The sequence below is a fragment of the Hyla sarda genome, chromosome 5, assembly GCF_029499605.1.
Source record: "Hyla sarda isolate aHylSar1 chromosome 5, aHylSar1.hap1, whole genome shotgun sequence".
NCBI classification, from domain to species: Eukaryota; Metazoa; Chordata; class Amphibia; order Anura; family Hylidae; genus Hyla; species Hyla sarda.
The window spans coordinates 155,417,925-155,438,393 of record NC_079193.1 but is presented as its reverse complement, the minus strand read 5'-3'; the positions used below and the strand labels follow the sequence as shown (position 1 = coordinate 155,438,393).

At 43.9% G+C, this 20,469-nt stretch overlaps 1 protein-coding gene across 2 annotated transcripts in view; it reads left to right on the top strand.

The window, feature by feature from the left end:
* Positions 1 to 20,469, top strand: part of LOC130273546 (epidermal growth factor receptor-like) — a 156,286-nt gene that overhangs the window by 112,097 nt on the left and 23,720 nt on the right. For both annotated transcript variants that reach the window (XM_056520544.1, XM_056520543.1), the window contains 4 exons: positions 3,119 to 3,237; positions 3,353 to 3,476; positions 5,118 to 5,234; positions 17,086 to 17,218. In XM_056520544.1, coding sequence (XP_056376519.1) covers positions 3,119 to 3,237; positions 3,353 to 3,476; positions 5,118 to 5,234; positions 17,086 to 17,218 — 493 coding nt within the window. The remainder of the gene's footprint in view (positions 1 to 3,118; positions 3,238 to 3,352; positions 3,477 to 5,117; positions 5,235 to 17,085; positions 17,219 to 20,469) is intronic.

Genomic DNA, 20,469 nt, shown 5'->3' with positions numbered 1-20,469 from the left:
ATCAATTGAGAAAATGTGATGTGTCCTAGGCTGGCTTCACCATCTTAGGTTTCTCATTTACATACGTGATGACTGTGGAATGGTCATATAATTTAAAAAAATAAATATATTAAATTATAATAATAAAAAATAAAAAAAAAAGAGCAAAGAAGGTCGTTAGGGAAGAACAGCTAACAGGCAAATTAGCGAGTGACATGCTTAACATAACAAACATTACATGTTGCAAACCAACATGCTTCATTAACAAACTAATTCCTACCGAAACACACGATAAAAAGCAGCGAAGAACGTAGTTTAGAAGTGCGGGAGTTCTGGCGGCCGTTCCTGACTGGAAAACGCAGTCTAATGTGGTTTTCGGGACTTGCAAAAAAAGGAGGGTAAAATATGACAAGGCACAGCAACTATTGATAAATAACCCCCATAGGCCCTCATTTACTAATATGATTCCGACTTTTTCTCTCTGGTTTTGAGCCTAAATTCTGTTGCATTGAATGTGCGACAGAATGTGCGACAGAAAAAACCCGACTGAATCTGAATCACTCTGAGTGAAAAAAAGAACTATAAAATGGGCGTTGTTTTCGGGAAAAGGGGCGTGTTCCCTACATTTCATCCAAAATCACTCAGCTTTTCTGAAAACCACTCCGAAATCATGTGAATTTTCTGGGATGAAAACTCTACACTTTAAAACATGTATAAAGTTTCAGAAAGTGGAGTAAATTCTCTGGCTGTTTTCTCCTTTGCCTGCCTCGTCTTTTTCAAGCGATTCTGTTTCAGTTTTATTGAACAATTTATTTTTTAAACAACACGTTTTTTTCCTATTGTTTCAGTAATAATGGTGAATCATAAAATATATATATATATATATATATATATATATATATACTCATTTTAATACATCTATCTATATATGTGTGTATAAACATATATGTATAAAAAACAAACATATTTATCGGCATATAACACACACTGCCGTATAACACGCACCCCAATATTTACAGTAAAATTTAAGTTAAAAAAATAAATGTTAAATAAATGACTTGGACTAAATGCCACATCATCCCCCCAACTTTGATTTCCCGGTCCCCCCCCCCCCCCCCCCCAGTGCCACATCACTCCTTCATCATTTCCCCCTGTCTTATCATCCTCCCCATCATTCCCCCCTTATCGTTCCTCCTATGCCATTCTTCCCCTCCCTCATCATTCCCCCTTTTCCCCTGCTTTTTATCTATTTTTTTATTTTCCTTACCTGGCTGCGCTTCGACAGGCCAGGTCAGGCGGTGGGTCTTGTGGGCTGTGTAGACAAGGAAGCAGATGAGTGACGTCCTCTGCCGGCTCCTCTGAGCGGCATCAGGGACGTCACTTTTCATCTCCTGGTCACTATTCTAAAGTGGCTGCTGAACTTAAGCTGCTGTCGCTGCGGCCACTCTGACTAGTGGGGGCTGCAGGAAATGAAAAGTGACATCGCCTGCAAGCACAGCCAGGTAAGGAAAATAAAAAAAAAAAATAAAGAAAGCAGGGGAAAAGGGGGAATTATGAGGAAGGGGGGAGGTAAGGAAAATAAAAAGCAGAGCGGGGAGAAGTCTGAGCCAGCAGGAGACGCAGCTGGTCACTGATTTAAAGTGGCCACGGTCAGCCACTTTAGATCAGTGACCAGCACATATATCGGTGTATAACATGCAGGCAGGCTTTTTGCCTTACATTTAAGTTTTAAAAGTGCGTGTTATACGCCGATAAATACGGTGTGTGTATGTAGATAGATAGATAGACTTTACAGAAGAAGCAGCACATCCGCCAAGGAATAGTAGCAAAAATTTAAAAAGCACCTTTTTAAATTTTTGCTACTATTCCTTGGCGGATGTGCTGCTTCTTCTGTAAAGTCTATCTAGGAGTCATAGGGGTCTTGGTTAGAGGCCCCAACTTGAATAGCAGCGGAGAAGAATGCAGCACACTAAAGTGTCTTGGTGCAAAAAAAGGTGGCTTTATTCCATCATTAGCAAGCAAAAAAAAGTGCAACGTTTCGGTAGTCTCACACCACCATCTTCAGGCCTGTCAATCCCTTCTCAGTGGTCTTCAACCTGCGGACCTCCAGATGTTGCAAAACTACGACTCCCAGCATGCCAGGACAGCCATCGGCTGTCCGGGCATGCTGGGAGTTGTAGTTTTGAAACATCTGGAGGTCCGCAGGTTGAAGACCACGGCGGCCTTTGTCATCATCCAGACACCCCCTTTAGTTTTCTACTCACCTCCCCTCGGTGGGAAGGAAGGGTGAGCTGGTCCGGGCCATCTATGTTGCAGGGACTGTCCAGTGGGGAGGGTTAGTTGTTCCGGGCTGTCCATTTTCACCAGGGGGGGCCCTCTTCTCCGCCCATGAACGTCCCTGTGCGTCGTCGTCAAGGCAACGTCACTTGTCCGGGGCCGGGCCCAGAGCGCGGAGAAGAGGGCCCCCCCTTGTTAAATTGGACAGCCTGGAACGACTAACCCTCCCCACCGAACGGTCCCTGAAGCATTGATGGCCCGGACCAGCTCACCCTTCCTTCCCACCGAGGGGAGGCGAGTACAAAACTAAAGGGGGTGTCTGAATGATGACAAAGGCCGCAGTGTTCTTCAACCTGCGGACCTCCAGAGGTTTCAAAGCTACAACTCCCAGCATGCCGGACAGCCGATGGCTGTCCGGGCATGCTGGGAGTTGTAGTTTTGCAATATATGGAGGTCCGCAGGTTGAAGACCACTGATAAAGGGATTGACAGGCGGTGATGATGAAGGGGGGGATGATGACTGGGGTCTGGATGATGACGGGGGGGAGGATGACAGGGGTCTGGATGATTCATTTCCCACCCTAGGCTTATAGTTGACTCAATAACTTTTCCTGGGTTTTTGGGGTGAAATTAGGGGCCTCGGCTTATATTCGGGTGGGCTTATACTCGAGTATATATGGTAGATTAGAAATGACCTGATTTCTTTACAGGTCTCATACATCTGTCTTCATATAGGTTTGAGGGTAACTAGGTATTAATGACTGAAGCATGATAAAAATCCATATATCTTTATAGTATGCTATACTATTTTGGAATGCTAAAAATATTTTCTTTAATACTGAAACAAACCATATTTCTTTCAGTAACAAAGCTTGTTTGTGACCAGACTTGTCCGGGAAGGTGCAGGGGACCGAAGCCAAGTGATTGCTGTGACCATAAGTGTGCAGCAGGTTGCAAAGGTCCCAAAGAAACAGACTGCCTGGTAAAGCTAATAATATTAAATACATGACTATATTTTCAGTAAATATATACCAGATTGGCCATAGATACAGAATAATTTAGTAATGCCTAATAAGCCATCATTTTTTTCTATAAAGGCTTGCAAATTAGTTCGAGATGATCACGACAAATGCCTGGAATTCTGCTCTCCTCTTCATACACTTAATGATGTTTATCCAATGGAAAGTAATAGAAGGGACTCATGTGTGATAAAATGCCCAGGTGAGTCAAAGTATTTTAGTGCTATACAGGATATCTCTATTTAGACAGGATGTGCCTTGACTTTCTGTTTTTATTAGCATATTCATAATTTGTGACAATATAATTATAAACAAAAGGTGCAGAACTTTAGTATGTCTCAACAAAGTAGAACGTTTATCGTCACAAGGATAATAGGAAATTTATCACCAAAATATATACTTAAAGGGGTACTCCAGTGGAAAAAATTTGTTTTTTAATCAACTGGTGCCACAAAGTTAAACAGATTTGTAAATTACTTTGATTAAAATTCTTAATCCTGCCAATACTTATCAGCTGGTGTATGAATACAGAGGAAGTTATATTCTTTTTGAATTTCTTTTCTGTCTGACCACGGTGCTCTCTGCTGACACATCTGTCCATATCAGGAAATGTCCAGAGCAGGATAGGTTTGTTATGGGGATTTGCTCCTGCTCTGGATAGTTCCTGACATGGACAGAGGTGTCAGCAGAGAGCACCGTGGTCAGACAGAAAAGAGATTCAAAAAGAAAAGAACTTCCCGTGGAGCATACAGCAGCTGATAAGTACTGAAAGGCTTAAGGTTTTTTAATAGAAGTAATTTACAACTCTGTTTAACTTTCTGGCACCAGTTGATTAAAAAAAAAAAAAAAAATTTTTCCACTGGAGTACCCCTTTAAAACAAGCTAATAAAGAACTAAAAAAGTAAAATGCAAGGCATATGTAACAGCCGCGCTCCGGCCAGACACAGTCATGTCTCTGTTGCCGGCGGTGCTGGGATCCGCATCGCGGGACGCGTCTGCATGCGAATCCCAGCCTGTCACTCACCCCCCCTCAGCCACTGCCTCACTGTGTCCCTATCCTCATAGCTCCGGTGCGCGTGCCTCCGCCTTCTGGGGTGAGCGCGTGCCGGAGCTCTGTTTCTTAAAGGGACAGTGCCCAATTAATTAAAGTGTTTACACCTGTCCCTTGGTCCATATATTCCTGCTCCTCCCTTGCTTCCCTGCTACATCTTTGGTTGTTTATGCCATAGTGAAGTCCTGTGTCTCGCTACTGTGTACCTGCTCCCTGTTTCCCTACCTACCTGTACCTGTGTACCTGCCTTGACCTTCTGTCATCTGCCACGCCCTGCCAGTGTCCTTCTGTGCCACGCCACCCTCCCAGCTACCTGTGTGGACAAGTCGTGCCAGGAGTAGCGATCTTGGTGCCGCCTCCCACAGCAAGACCATCCCGCTTTGCGGCGGGCTCTGGTGACCACCTTAGACTCCGCTCCCTGGCACGGCTCACGTCTATATCCACATAGGTCCTGAGGATCCACCACCTGCTGTCCAGCTGCCGGGATTCCTAACAGCATATACATGTAGCAAACCTATGTAATAATATTGGTATTTCATATTACTATTATCAACATAAAATATTAAACATTTGACACAAGAAAGAGGCCAATGATAAGGAAGGAACCTCTTTTTATAATTGTTTATCTAATCACAATAGAAGGAGCTAAAATATGAATCTATTGGTTAAATATTTAGTTTGTCCTCCATAGTATAACCAAATGTTATGCACAGAGGCATGTCAAATTATAATTTATTATGTAGGTTATTTTTTTTAACTACCGTACATTACACTTTTTTTTTTTTATTGCAGTGGACTATATGGTGACAGATTGTGGGACTTGTGTTGACAAATGTGGTCCAGGTTTATATATGGTAAAAGAATATGGTGTACTACGCTGTAAAAAATGTGATGGGCCATGTCCAGAAGGTAAATACAGTCTTTTAGCATAAGTTTGGTGATGATATCCCTGGATCTCATAGCCCCACTTGTATTGAAAAATGATTTATAATTGGAAAAAATTATATAAATGAAAGAACAGCAAATAACAATTCCATTTACTAGGCCTGTACTTAATGGTGGTATACAGTGTGAGAGTTTTTGTGAACTATTCCCATTGTGTAGTATATAATAAAAATAAACCTCTACTTACCTCAAGGTGCCTCTGTTGTCCTGCTTTGGTCCCTGACACTATCCTCTTTCTGAGCTTCAGTATGACTTATTGGGCTAAGGAAGTGTCATACTGCTGCTCAGCCAAACATTAGCCAAACACTAGGCTGGAGGTAAGTAGAGGTTATATATGCTACACAATGGGCATAATTTCCAACCTCCCTCCTACTGGATAACCCCTTTAAAGGGGTACTCCAGTGGAAAACATTTTTTTAAATCAACTGGTGCCAGAAAGTTGAACAGATTTGTAAATTATTTTTCTATTACAAAATTGTAATCCTTCCAGTACTTATCAGCTGCTTTATAATACAGAGGAAGTTCATTTCTTTTTTAATTTCTTTTTTGTCTGTCCACGGTGCTCTCTGCTGACACCTTTGTCCATGTCAGGAACTGTCCAGAGCAGGAACAATTTCCCATAGCAAACCTCTCGTGCTCTGGACAGTTCCTGACACGGACAGAGATGTCAGCAGAGAGCACCATGGACAGACAGAAAAGAAAGTCAAAAATAAAAGAATTTCCTCTGTATTATACAGCAGCTGATAAGTTTTGGAAGGATTAGGATTTTTAATAGAAGTAGTTAACAAATCTGTTTAACTTTCATGCACCAGTTGGTTAAAAAAAAAAAAAAATTTCCACTGGAGAACCCATTTAAAGGGGTACTCCCGTGGAAAACTTTTTTTTTTTTTAAATCAACAGGTGCCAGAAAGTTAAACAGATTTGTAAATTACTTCTACTAAAAAATCTTAATCCTTCCAGTACTTTTTAGGGGCTGTATACTAAAGATAAATCAAAAAAAGAAATGCATTTCCTCTGATGTCATGACCACAGTGCTCTCTGCTCACCTCTGCTGTCCATTTTAGGAACTGTCCAGAACAGCATATGTTTGCTATGGGGATTTTCTCCTGCTCTGGACAGTTCCTAAAATGGAGAAAAAGCATTCCTGGACGTCCTACGGCAGCACAGAATGGGTTAAGTTCGTCCTCCCGAACTTGTCAGAAGAGGTAATTAGCATAAAAAAATTAACAAATTAGCGTAATTAGCCCAATTAACAGACCCCTCCCTCTAGGTATAAATGGACAAACCCACAAACAGACCATAGAGTTTTTTTCTTCTGATCTCAGAAGGGGTATTAGGGGTTTTTTTTCCCTCCTGTATTTATATATACTATTGTTTCTTTTTTTACAGGTTTTTGGCCTGGATTATGCGGGTAAGCTGTGAAGCACTCCGCTTTTCTCGCTATGTTAAGGTGACTGTGAAGTCCCGTTCGCATGAAGATGTGTACTTTGAGCCTAGCAGGTACTGTGAAGTACTTAGCTTACCATGCGGTGCCTGCCCGGTCTGGTGTGCTCTGGGCTCGGCGTGTTTGCTTCCGAGTCAACGCAGCTCCGGTCTCCGGAGCGCTTAGAGGTCCGCGATCCAAGGGGCGTTCCCGCGTGCAGTGAGTCGCGATTCGCGGGAGTCCGGAAATGAGCTGCGCGTCACGGGGAGTGGGCGGGACGCCTGCGTTTCCCGCCATGTGAGGCTTATAAACTTGCTCCTTGTCATCCCTGCTGCCGTAGACACTGTGCTTAGGGCAGCAGGGCTCTGGAGATTAAAAGTAAGTTTTTTTGTTTGCTTCTGGGTATGCATGGTTTACTGTGAAGTTTCCCACACTGCCAATATGTATATATAGTAGTTGATTGGTTAGCATACTGTGGATATGCATCTATTAGGTTACTGTGAAGTACCTTCCCGTTTAATTACTGTCACTACTATCTTGGTTGTTTATGCTGTGGTCTGGTCATACAGTTCAGAATTGCTTTACTATTGACCCCCCTTTTTTGTCTACAGATGTCGGACGAGGCACCTAGGGGTAAAAGGTCCAGCAAGGCAAAACACAGGCTATGTGAATCATGTTCCCAGCCTCTAGCAGATGATGCAGAAGGGGATGTGTGCGGCAGATGTTCACTACAGCAACCAGTGGAAGATGATAGGTTTGGAGATGAGGCTTCCTCCTTCTTTGAGTGGTTTAAAAAACGGATATCCACTATACTACCGGGAGAGAGTCCCTCAGCAAAAAGGCGTAAGATACAACACAGAGCTGTCTCTCCTGCAGACTCTGAGGCATCTGAATCAAGGTCCTCTGTAGAGTCACAAGACTCTCCGGAGGATTACTATATCTTTCACAAGGATGACATGCATTCCCTAATAAAATCGGTGAAACACGTATTAGAGACTGATCGTTCCACAGAGGGGAGAATTCCCAGGGAAAGTCTTTATTACTTTCCTGTCTCCAAGGACAGGGTGTTACCCTCTCATCCTGCCATCACCAAGTGGTTCACGGCCAACTGGGATAAGCCGGAGAAAAGAGTAGATGTTGGATCCCGTTTTAGGGCGGTATACAAGCTGTCATCCGAGGCTACCTCCTCATGGTTCAATCCTCCTAAGGTGGATTTGCCTGTAGCCAAGCTAGTCAAGAAGTCATACTTTCCTTCCGAGGAATCTTCTGTTCTAGCTAATCCTATGGATAGAAAAGCAGAGTCTCTGTCTAAAAAAGCTTTTTCTACTGCTGCAACAGTATCCAAGGTAGCGATGTCCTCTGTTCCGGTGGCCAGAGCGCTCCGAATATGGATAAGTCAATTATCCAGAGATCTTATGGATGGAGTCCCTAGGGACGACATCATCAGGAAAATTCCTGTCATGAAGTCTGCGGCAGAGTTCCTGTGCGATGCTCCACTGGACACACTGCGTCTATCAGCCCAAAATATGGCTGAATCAAACTCTATAAGGAGAGCCCTTTGGATCAAGCAATGGGGAAAGGGGGACGTAGCAGCCAAGAATAACCTCTGCTCCTTACCTTTTTCCCCAGAATCTCTCTTTGGGCCAAGCCTAAAGAGTATCCTCAAAGACATGAATGATGACAACGATGCCTTCCCAGGAACATCCAAAAGGGATGCATCTAAAGGCCGTCCAAAATGGCGGAGGTCTCCCAAGTTCCAAAGGAGGAATTTTCAGCCAGGCCAGTATAATAGGCCTAGGTTTGGTAGGCAGAGGAGAGGCGCAAACTCTAGCTCTGCCTCTAAGAGCAAACCTCCAGAAAAAAGGAAGCCCTTATGACGCCACCTTAACATCCCCCAAGGTTGGAGGAAGGTTAGAAAATTTTTTTCAAGTGTGGGCTCATACGACACAGGACAAGTGGGTTCTTTCAGTGATTCAGAAAGGCTACAAACTCGAGCTTCTTTACTCCCCTCCGGGGAGATTTCTTCTCAACACAAAGCAGGACCAGAATGTGATTTCTCTGGTCAAGAGTTTTCTGGAGAAGAACGCAGTGGAATGGGTACCACATCAGGAGCGGTTCACCGGGATTTATTCAAGGATTTTCGCAGTACCGAAGTCCAGCGGGAAGTGGAGATTAGTTGTGGATCTCACGTACCTGAACAAGTTCATGATCAAGAAACACTTCAAAATGGAAACTATAAGATCAGTACTTCCTTTGGTGAACCAGGGAGACTTCATGGCGACTCTGGATTTGTCAGACGCCTATCTACATGTTCCCATCCATCCGGCATACAGAAAATTTCTCAGATTCACATTAATGGTAGACAACACAACATGGCATCTACAATTCAAGTGTCTTCCCTTCGGGCTGAGCTCAGCACCGAGGGTGTTTACGAAGCTAGTGGTGGTTCTTTCGGCGGCATTACGCCTCCAAGGAATCACGGTGGTGCCGTACCTGGACGACTGGTGGGTGAGAGCTGGGTCCAGCCTAGATTTGTCCCATCACATGAAGGAAATAATTTATTTTCTCCAAAATCATGGCTTCCTAGTCAACCTGGAAAAGTCTCAGTTGATTCCATCACAGCAGATTCTTTTTTTAGGGTTCATAGTAGATTCCCTAGCGATGAAAATCTCCATTTCCCGGGAGAGGGAAACGAAGTTGAGGAATCAGATAAAATTCCTGATAAGATCCAAGAAGGTATCTATTCGTCAAGCAATGAGAGTCCTGGGCAGCCTTACATCAACGATAGATGCGGTCCCCTGGGCAAAGGCCCATATGCGCAGTCTGCAGACAAGGGTTCTCTCATGCTGGAACAGATCAAAGACAGATTTGGAAAGCTGTGTCTCGATTCCTTCAATTCTCCGCAGGGAACTTCGTTGGTGGCTCATGCGGAACAGGTTCTCTCAAGGAAAATCGTTACTACCATCGCAACAAATTGTCATCACGACCGATGCTTCAGCTCGTGGATGGGGAGCCTGCATTGGCAATCGCTGGACCCAAGGCCTTTGGTCCCAGGAAGAAGATTCGCTGTCCTCAAACATGAAGGAGCTGCGAGCAGTGCGTTTAGCACTGCTTCACTTCACCCCTGTTTTGCTTCACCAGGATGTCCTAGTCAGGTCAGACAATCTGCCTACAGTTTTTTATCTGAACAAACAGGGGGGAACCAGGTCTCAATCCCTGATGTCCGAGTGTGCCAGGATCTTCAGATGGGCGGAATGCAGCGTCAACAGTCTTGTGGCAGTACACCTACAAGGTATCCTGAATGTCAAAGCGGATCTTCTCAGTCGGAGATCCCTTCATCCAGGCGAATGGGAATTGAGCATGGAGATCTTCAACCAATTAGAAGAGCGGTTCGGTACCCCGGAGATAGATGTATTCGCGACAAGGAGGAATGCCAAGCTGCAGAAGTTCTGCTCTCTCTCTTGTCTGGACCACCCATATCATCTGGACGGTCTGTCATTATCCTGGGAGGGGAGGTTCCTGTATCTGTTTCCTCCTCCTGCTCTAATCCAGAGGACCCTACTGAAGGTCAAAAAGGAGAACCCTCGAGCGATCCTGATCCTCCCTTATTGGCCCAGGAGGGCTTGGTTCTCCCTAGCCATGGAAGTATCTCACAATCGTTTCTGGCATCTGCCCAAGACAAGGGATCTTCTATCCCAGCAGGGGATTTGCCATCAGGAGCTCAACTCCCTGCATCTGACTGCTTGGGAGGTGAATTGAACCTGCTTAGGTCCAAAGGGCTATCTAGTGAGGTCTTATCTACTTTGGACAAATCAAGCAAAACAGGTACAAGAAAGTGTTACTCCAGAGTATGGAGTCTCTTCAAGTCCAAGTTTCCTGGAGATAATCCGTCAATTATTGATATTCTGAACTTTCTTCAGCTCGGACTCAGTAAGGGTCTCAAGCAGTCCACTCTGAAAGTCCAATTTGCCGCTATAAATTTTTTTCTAGCAGGAAGATTTACTGGAAACCCGTTGGTCAAAAGATTCTTCAAAGGGGTAAATAATATTTGCCCGAAAGTCAGCAAGCCTATACCGTCTTGGGATCTTTCCAGAGTCTTGAAGTGCCTCACATCAGACCCCTTTGAACCCAATTCAATCCATTGATATAAAGTTTCTCACGTGGAAAACTTGTTTTTTAGTGGCTATCGCTTCAGCACGCAGGGTCAGTGAGATTCAGGCACTCTCTTCCCGTGAGCCATATCTAAGAGATCTTGGGGATGCCTTAGTACTTCGTACTCTTCCCGGGTTTATCCCGAAAGTCCATTCTGTGCATAACCTTCAACAGGAAATTATTCTACCGGCTCTAGCTGAACATCAAGAAATCTCCAAGTTAGATGTCAGACGTACAGTGTTAGAATATATTGCTAGAACAGCATCATTCAGGTGCTCGGAACATTTGTTTGTGCAGTTCGGAGCCAAATCTAAAGGCTCCAAGGCAGCCAAATCCACTATTGCCAACTGGATTAAGAAGACTATCAGTTTTTCCTTCCAAAAGCAAGGCCTGGAGCCTCCAAGGGATCTAAAAGCCCATTCTACCAGGGCAACCTCGGCATCTTGGGCTGAAGCTTCTCAGGTATCACTTCAGGAGATCTGTAGAGCGGCTACGTGGGCAACGCCAACCACATTCATTCAACACTACCGTCTGGACGTCTCCAGTAGCTCAGCCCTAGGCAAGGCAGTGTTGGAAGAAGCGTTTAAGAAGTAATGCCCTCCCTTTATTATTTTCTGCTACTTAAATCCCATTCTGTGCTGCCGTAGGACGTCCAGGAATGAATTAAATTTTGCTTACCTGAAAATTTCAATTCCTGGAGTCCGTAGGCAGCACAGGGATCCCACCCTAATTAAATATTGCTTTATAACTACTCTATGGTCTGTTTGTGGGTTTGTCCATTTATACCTAGAGGGAGGGGTCTGTTAATTGGGCTAATTACGCTAATTTGTTAATTTTTTTATGCTAATTACCTCTTCTGACAAGTTCGGGAGGACGAACTTAACCCATTCTGTGCTGCCTACGGACTCCAGGAATTGAAATTTTCAGGTAAGCAAAATTTAATTCATTTCTAAGTTATTACCACTTAAAGAGATATACCGTATATACTCGAGTATAAGCCGAGTTTTTCAGCACGATTTTTCGTGCTGAAAACACCCCCCTCGGCTTATACTCGAGTGAACTCCCCCACCCGCAGTGGTCTTCAACCTGCGGACCTCCAGAGGTTTCAAAACTACAACTCCCAGCAAGCCCGGGCAGCCATCGGCTGTCCGGGCTTGCTGGGAGTTGTAGTTTTGAAACCTCCGGAGGTCCGCAGGTTGAAGACCACTGCGGCCTTCAACATCATCCAGCCCCCTCTCACCCCCTTTAGTTCTGAGTACTCTCCTCCGCTCGGCGCTGGTCCGGTCCTGCAGGACTGTCCGGTGAGGAGGTGGTCCGGTGGGATACTGGTTCCGGGCTGCTATCTTCACCGGGGAGGCCTCTTCTAAGCGCTTCGGGCCCGGCCTCAGAATAGTCACGTTGCCGTGACAACGATGCAGAGGTGCGTTCATTGCCAACGTACTTCTGCGTCATTGTCAAGGCAACGCCTCTATTCCGGGCCGGAAGCGCGGAGAAGAGGCGCCCCCGGTGAAGATAGCAGCCCGGACCACCTCCTCACCGGACCACCTCCTCTCCGGACAGCCCTGCAGGACCGGACCAGCGCCGAGCGGAGGTGAGTACTCAGAACTAAAGGGGGTGAGAGGGGGGCTGGATGATGTTGAAGGCCGCAGTGGTCTTCAACCTGCGGACCTCCGGAGGTTTCAAAACTACAACTCCCAGCAAGCCCGGACAGCCGATGGCTGCCCGGGCTTGCTGGGAGTTGTAGTTTTGAAACCTCTGGAGGTCCGCAGGTTGAAGACCACTGAGGGCGAATGATGAGAAGAGGATGATGAAGGGGGGGTGTGGGGATGATGAAGGGGGGTGGGGATGATGAAGGGGGGGGGTGTGGGATGATTACAAGGGGATGATGAAGGGGGGATGTGTGGGATGATAAGGGGATGATGAAGGGGGGATGTGTGGGATGATAAGGGGATGATGAAGGGGGGATGTGCGGGATGATAAGGGGATGATGAAGGGGGGATGTGTGGGATGATGACAAGGGGATGATGAAGGGGGGATGTGTGGGATGATAAGGGGATGATGAAGGGGGGATGTGTGGGATGATGACAAGGGGATGATGATGAGGATGTTAATGACGGGTCTGGATGATGACAGGGGGGGATGAGGTATTTCCCACCCTAGGCTTATACTCGAGTCAATAACTTTTCCTGGGATTTTGGGTTGAAATTAGGGGTCTCGGCTTATACTCGGGTCGGCTTATACTCGAGTATATACGGTAGGTCAGATTTGACAAATGGGGCTTGGTCATAAAGGTAAAAATGAAGCTTCACTGATGTGAAATAGTCTGTCATTCCTTTGCTGTGCTCCTGCTTGCTGCTTTGGCCACTTTCTTTCCCTGCCTGCACTAAGTGTATCGTTGCTATGTGACTACTGAAGCTTGAATAAAGTACAGTTATTTTATTTACCACGGGTGAGTGCTATATAGTTCAGTCTTCTTGTGTTTATTTAAAGACTGTATACGGTGCTGTGGTGACCCAATACAGAATATAGCATACTGCTTATCCTGTGTGGCAGATGTTGCCTTCAGTGTCCGTCTTGGGCCCACATTACTCAGGACTCCATATATATTAATGTGATGCTATGGTTAATGTATTAGCATTTTCTATGTAACTGTTGCTTTAAAGGGGTACTCCGCCCCTAGACATCTTATCCCCTATCAAAAGGATAGGGGATAAGATGTCAGATCACCGCGGTCCCACTGCTGGGGAGCCCCGGGACCCCCGCTGCGGCACCCCACTATTATTACAGCACAGAGCGAGTTCGCTCTGTGCGTAATGACGGGCGATACGGGGGACGGAGCAGCGTGATGTCATGGCTCCGCCCCTCGTGACATCACGGCCCATCCCCTTAATGCAAGTCTATGGGAGGGGGCGTGATGACTGCCATGCCCCCTCCCATAGACTTGTATTGAAAGGGGCGGGCCGTGATGTCACGAGGGGTGGAGCCATGACGTAACGATGCTCTGGCCCCTGTATTGCACGTCATTACATGTAGAGCGAACTCGCTCTGTGCTGTAATGATAGCGCAGTGCCGCAGCGGGGATCCCCAGCAGCGGGACCGCTGTGATCTGACATCTTATCCCCTATCCTTTGGATAGGGGAAAAGATGTCAAGGGGCGGAGTACCCCTTTAAGCCTGTTTAAACCTGTTATTAGAGGAGTGTGCATGTGGTAAACCAGGTGACTTGTCAGCCCATATAGGGGATAAGATGTCTAGGGGCAGAGTACCCCTTTAAGGACCATATTATTTGAAACGCGTTGGCGTTTCTGCTATGCTTTTATCTTTTTTGTTTCTACTATTTTTAAACATATGAATTAAACTTTGGACTTTTAATCACCTTTTTTGGGAGCTGGATCCTGTTCCTTTTTGTCATGTACTGAGGAGGCCTCAAGTCTAATCCTGCAACCACGCATCTTCTAAAGCAAATCCCATGCACCCAGGTGAACGTCAAAGCCTAGCCGTAAGCACTAAAGTCCCAGGGATCCAAGTCAGTCATACAAGTCAGTCATTCAAGTCACTAAAGCCAGCGTGGGTTGCCATACAGCAAGTCAGTTATATACAGCACAATCAACTACAAATCCCAGCAAGGCGATAAGCTTCCAAGGTTTACCCTGCACTTCCCTTTGTATTAATCTGAGCTGTAATGGATTTTACCATCTATCCTGCCTCAGTAAAGTCAGTTTATCCATAACTTTGCGTCGGAGTATTCGTTGCCCTGTGCCTGGCACAGGAGAAGCTGGCTCAACCACTGATGGTGCATAGGCTAACCGTGCCCTGGCATCACGAAAAGGTTAATTTGCACATTACATCACCCGACACCACAGTACAGTATATGGTCTGTGGTGGTAATGATGATGGTTGTCAGTCTGTCAGTAAACTCAGGTGACCGGCTGGCAACATTATTGCTCTTAGAGGTATTCCCAAATTTTAAATGATCCCTTATCCATTCCCAACATTTAAAATGATCTCGTATCCACATGATAGGGGATAGCTAGGTGATCGGTGAGGTCTGCCTGCTGGGACACCCACCGATCACCAGAATGGAGAAGTAATATCCCTGATAATGCTTCATGCATTCTCTTAGGGGCATGTCTGATGGCGTAGATAGGGCATTCCTGAGGGTGTGGTTATAGGTGTGTTTGAGGATGTGGTTAGGGGGCATAGCTTGGCTATGGGCTCTAGCCCCTGGTCTTTTGGAGACCTAGCAACGCCCCTGGTCATGAAACATGGGTTTTTAAATACAGACATTTTATAGATGCATATTAGTAAACTGTGTAGCTCTTCTATGTCCTTTTTCCTAAACACACCCTGCATGTTTTTATTTATTTTTTGTTTTTTTTTAACATAAATTGAATATGTGGCAAGCAGCCCTAGTTTAGGGATCACTATCCATTTCCTGTATTAAAAGTGCATCTGTATCATCCTTGTGCATTTTATAACCTTTTTGATAGAAATCATAGTATATAAAAAAGACCGCAAGGGGTCCCCATACCATCCAAAACATATTCCTGTCCAGTTGCAGCATCATCTTGAAGCACAAGCAGAAACATTTTTTGACCCATAAATTGCCATTTGTTTGCCATTTTACAGCCAAAACACGAGAACACTTCTTAAAACACTTCACATTGTCCTATTGAAAAAAATAGAAACACTTGGAAAAAAACACCACAAGTGACAAAGTCATCTGACTTACACATGACGAGTGAACCCAAACTAATCAAGACAACCTCTATATTGAGCAATTGCATGTGAGTGAAAACAAGACCATCTTTCCATCTTTCCATTCACTCATGACCAGCCAAGGTCTTTAAAATTGCAACATTAGAATTTTACATTTCTAGGTTTCTTATGTCCTGTTGCCTGCTGTAAAACAAATATCTGCAAAATTGCTGTTCCCCAGAAAAAAAAAAATCCACATAATCATGTCCATAAATTAGAAAAAAATAATAAGCAGAAACTAAAAACTATGCGGAGAATAAATGAAACAGTTTTTATGGTGTAGGTTCCACAAAAAAGTTAAAAAGTACTGAATGACTCACTGACAAAAAGTATCTCTCTGAGGTATTTTTCAAAATGTTCTTTGTCATTTTGTGGTGCATATTTAGGTACATTAGGGGGCATATTCACAAGGTTGCCTAATTTTACATGAATTTTTAACAGTGACCAAGGCTGTTTGAAAATCTGGTGCATTTTGCACTGTTTACTCAGTCTACATTACCTTTAAAGGGGTACTGCGCCCCTGGCATCTTATCCCCTATCCAAAGGATAGTGGTAAGATGTTCGATCACCGGGGTCCCGCTGCTGGGGACCCCGGAGATCGCCGCTGCGGCACCCCGCTATCATTACAGCACAGAGCGAGTTCGCTCTGTGCGTAATGACGGGCGATACAGGGGCCGGAGCAGCGTGACGTCATGGCTCCGCCCCTCATGACATCACGGCCCGTCCCCTTAATGCAAGTCTATGGCAGGGGGCGTGATGACCGCCACGCCTCCTCCCATAGACTTGTATTGAGGAGGGCGGGCCGTGACGTCACGAGGGGCGGAGCCGTGACGTAACGATGCTCCGGCCCCTGTATTGCCCGTCATTACATGCAGAGCGATCTCGCTCTGCACAGTAATGATAGCGGAGTGCTGCAGCAGCGATCCCCGGGGTCCCCTGCAGCGGGACCCCGGCGATCTGACATCTTATCCCCTATCCTTTGGATAGGGGATAAGATGTCTAGGTGCGGAGTACCCCTTTAATGTGGCATTGTTAAGAAAAGGTTTCTATGGTGCAGAAAATTTAGCTTTTGGCATAATTGCGTAACAAAATTTGCCAAATGTTTTGAGACTTTCCCTAACTTTCATTCAGGTAAGGGTTCTGCTAAGAAGATCTTACAATTTATGAGGCTATAAGTGTGAAACAAAAGATAAAAGTGTGACTTTCACAATGGCCCAGCCATCCTTTAATAGAAAGATAAGAAACGAGATCGTAAACTTGGTTAAACATGATGGACGTATGTCTTTTTTCCATCGTACTATGTAACTATTTAACTATGTAAACTAAAATCTGCATAAGCCAGTTATCCAGTCAGTTGTTGTATGCACAAATCAAAGATAAAATAAGGATTGCAGTTGTCTTTTTCTTTTTTGTGTGATTTTATAGTAATAAAGCTAGAGACAAACTGTTTTTATTTGTCTTTGTTGGAATTTGTGTCTTTTAGGAAAAACATGTATTGGAATTGGATATGGAAATTTAAAAAATACTATTGCAGTTAATGCTTCAAATATTGATGATTTTGAAAATTGTACTACAGTACTAGGAAGTATAATCCTCCAAGAATTTTCAATAAACGGGTGAGTTATTTGTTAGTAGCTTTCCTGCTAACTATAGACAATAATGTACTCATTGCAAACTACACCTATAAAACTTCCATAGTGTTTTCTAAATTCTCTCCCTACCTTAGCTGGGAATTTTGTATGAAAAAATTTCCCAGCTAGGCTAAAACAATCCATTTTCTGTAACAATAGTGAAAAAGGAGACACAGGATTCATGACTTTTATACTTACCATATCGCTACTATGCTCACTTTAATTTGCAAAGTCCTGCTTCCCTCCACCATGAAACTCTGGATCAAAGTGGAATATAACATTAACTCCTTTCTTTTTGTCTCTCTTCTATGTATACCTCACCCAAAACATCCACCTGACCTCCGGATCTCCTTATTATTTAATCTTATTTAACTTTTGGGATAAACATGTAACTTTGTTTAACCTCTCACCTTTGCCAAGTTTCTATTATCTCTTTTCCCGAGCGCACTTTTTCCTATTTGCCTTACCTAAACATGTTTGTTGAATCCTCAAGGTTTTGCACACCCTAGCTTAGTCATTACTCATGGGATAGACAGCTCCAGCCACCTAATATGTTCGACTTAGATCCCCATTCTGAGGTAATGTCCGGTACGCTATTTCTATGGAATTAGCCAAAGAACTTTAAATGAAAACAGTCACCTGTTCACCCCCCACTATAACCCGATACACCGAGTTATAGTGCGGGTGAACAGAAGACCGATGCAGGGTCTCGGACTGCTGTACCTACCTGCAGTCTGGAACCCCGATCCTCCAAAGGTCCCCCTTTTTCCTCCGCTCATTTGCACTCTGAGGTGGACCCGCCGGCTAGATCAATATTCATAAGCGCTGGCGCATCACCGGTCACGTGAGCTCTCAGTAGAATATTTAAATCTAGTCGGCAGGACCGCCTCAGAGCACAAGTGAGCGCAGGAAGAAGGGGGGCCTTTGGGGGATCGAGATTCCAGACTGCAGGTAGGTATAGCAGTCCGAGACCCCACATCGGTCTCTTGTTCACACGCACTATAACCCGGTGTATCGGTTATAGTGCGGGTGAACAGGTGACCGTTTTCCTTTAAACCATACTATACCTCTATTGTGATTATAGATACTGTAGGTCAAATTAATTTGGCAATATTTCTTAAAAGAAAACATACTTGAATAAGAAAATGCAAAACTGCACAGAATGTGAACTGATCTCAATTCTCTTTAAAATCTAATGAGTTCACCTGGGTAAACTTTAACAACAGCAGCCTGATGAGATGACCGATTGCAGTGATAAATCACCACACCCAATCTTTGTGCACAGAGTATTTATAGGAAATTTAGGCATCATTATAGAACAATGTCAGTGATGAATTTACATCCAAAATGGGAACGAATGCATGCCTGCCACATCAGCTAAAACAGGTAAGCACAAGGCACACACAAAATGCAGACCATGGCATCTAGGTAGATAAACAAAGGAAAGGATGTATGTATCACAATTATCCATTTAATGTTAAAACTCAAATGTAACTTGTGCAAAAATGTAATCATGTAACAACCCATATAATAAAAATAAATGAACTAAAAAAAAACTTTGAAAAGATAAAATTTATTTTTCCCCACAAACGAACGAAATAGCAGTTAATCAAATAATCAGTTAATCAAATAATATCTATCTATATTTTTTTTTATTGTAAAATAAAAGAAAATGAGACCCAGGTGCGCCCCTAGTGAGGACTGTAAGATGTTCTTAAAGCAATATGAGGTGTGAGCCGTTGCCCTTACCAAGTCGGGTTGCGCTCAGAGCACAACATCTATCATCACATGTAGAGAAAGATATCCGGTAAGCAGCCACAGGAAATTCCCAGTACACATAATCCAATGACCGGCAATAGAAACATATCAAAAACTAAAAAAAACTTTTAAAAAAACTGTAAAATGGCGCTTCACCGAGACTAGGATGAGCTGTAGAAAAGATTTTCTTTAAACGACGCGTTTCGATGTCGAACTGGGATCTTCATCAGGTATGACATACATTGGAAAAATCACAGCTTATATGTTGGTATGTTGATAAAAGAATAGCTTCCGGGTAACAGGTGAAACCAGGTAAGGAGCCTTGTGCCACCAGGTAAGAAGCCATGTGCAAAAGGCCATATAAACATAGTGTTTAAAACACAATGTGAGCAACAAATAAAAGAATTAAAAACATTACAAAAGTTAAGCTAAAACAAGCTGAAAGCATAGCTAAGACATGAAATGAATATATACATATAAAAGAATACCATCAAATATAGAGAGATATAGCAAGGTACCTGAATGTATATCGCTGTGTTGACAGATCACACCATTCAGTTTGCGGAACTGTGTTAGAGCCACCACTAGAGGGCGTGAGCCCATATGATTGGATACTGCTGCGTTGCTGGCATGATGCCACTAGAGGGCAACAGTTAACTACAAATGGATAAGAGTGATGATCACAGAATAAATGGAAGACCAGGCAAACAGTGAAATAAAATAAGTAGTAACTGGAAATCTGAGATTATTTATAGTATGACTTCTGTTAATTCATTTAAACCTTGTGGATGTAAAGTGCCTAACCTATAGATCCAAAAAAAAACTCTTTACATTTAAGCTGCTCGAACCTGTTAGAAATGTGTTTGGGGATGGATTCTATAGGGGTGATATTTATAGGATTGTGAACCTTAGCATGGGCATTAGCACAATGCTGGGATAGACCATGCAGAGGAAATATTGAATTTCATATTTCATTCCTCTGTATGGTCTATCCTGGCATTGTGCTAATGCCCATGCTGAAGTTGACAATCCTACAATTATCACTCCTATAGGATCCGTCCCCAGACACATACAATCAATTTCAAATAGAAAAGAAACCACCATTAGACATAGAGTAACGTCTTATCCAAACCACAGTATTACTTTTTACAAACTCACAAAACAAACAAAAATAAAAATAATAAAAATAAAAAATGCTAACTTGTTTCCACGCTGCCTTCATGTTTATATCCCCTCCCCCCAACCTTCTCCCCCCCTCAGTGATCTAACATAACCCTCCTCTATCCCCTTCCCCCATCCGTTCCTTCCACCTAACCTCAACATATATTCTGTTGTCTTTTGGTACTGTTTCCACTCATACCATATTTTAATGAAAACCTCCTCTGTGACACTGTTAGAAAGCCTCAAATCTTCAAGATACATAACTTCATTCACTATTGCAAAACAAAAGGGTACTGAGGGGGTCTTCCTTTGTCTCC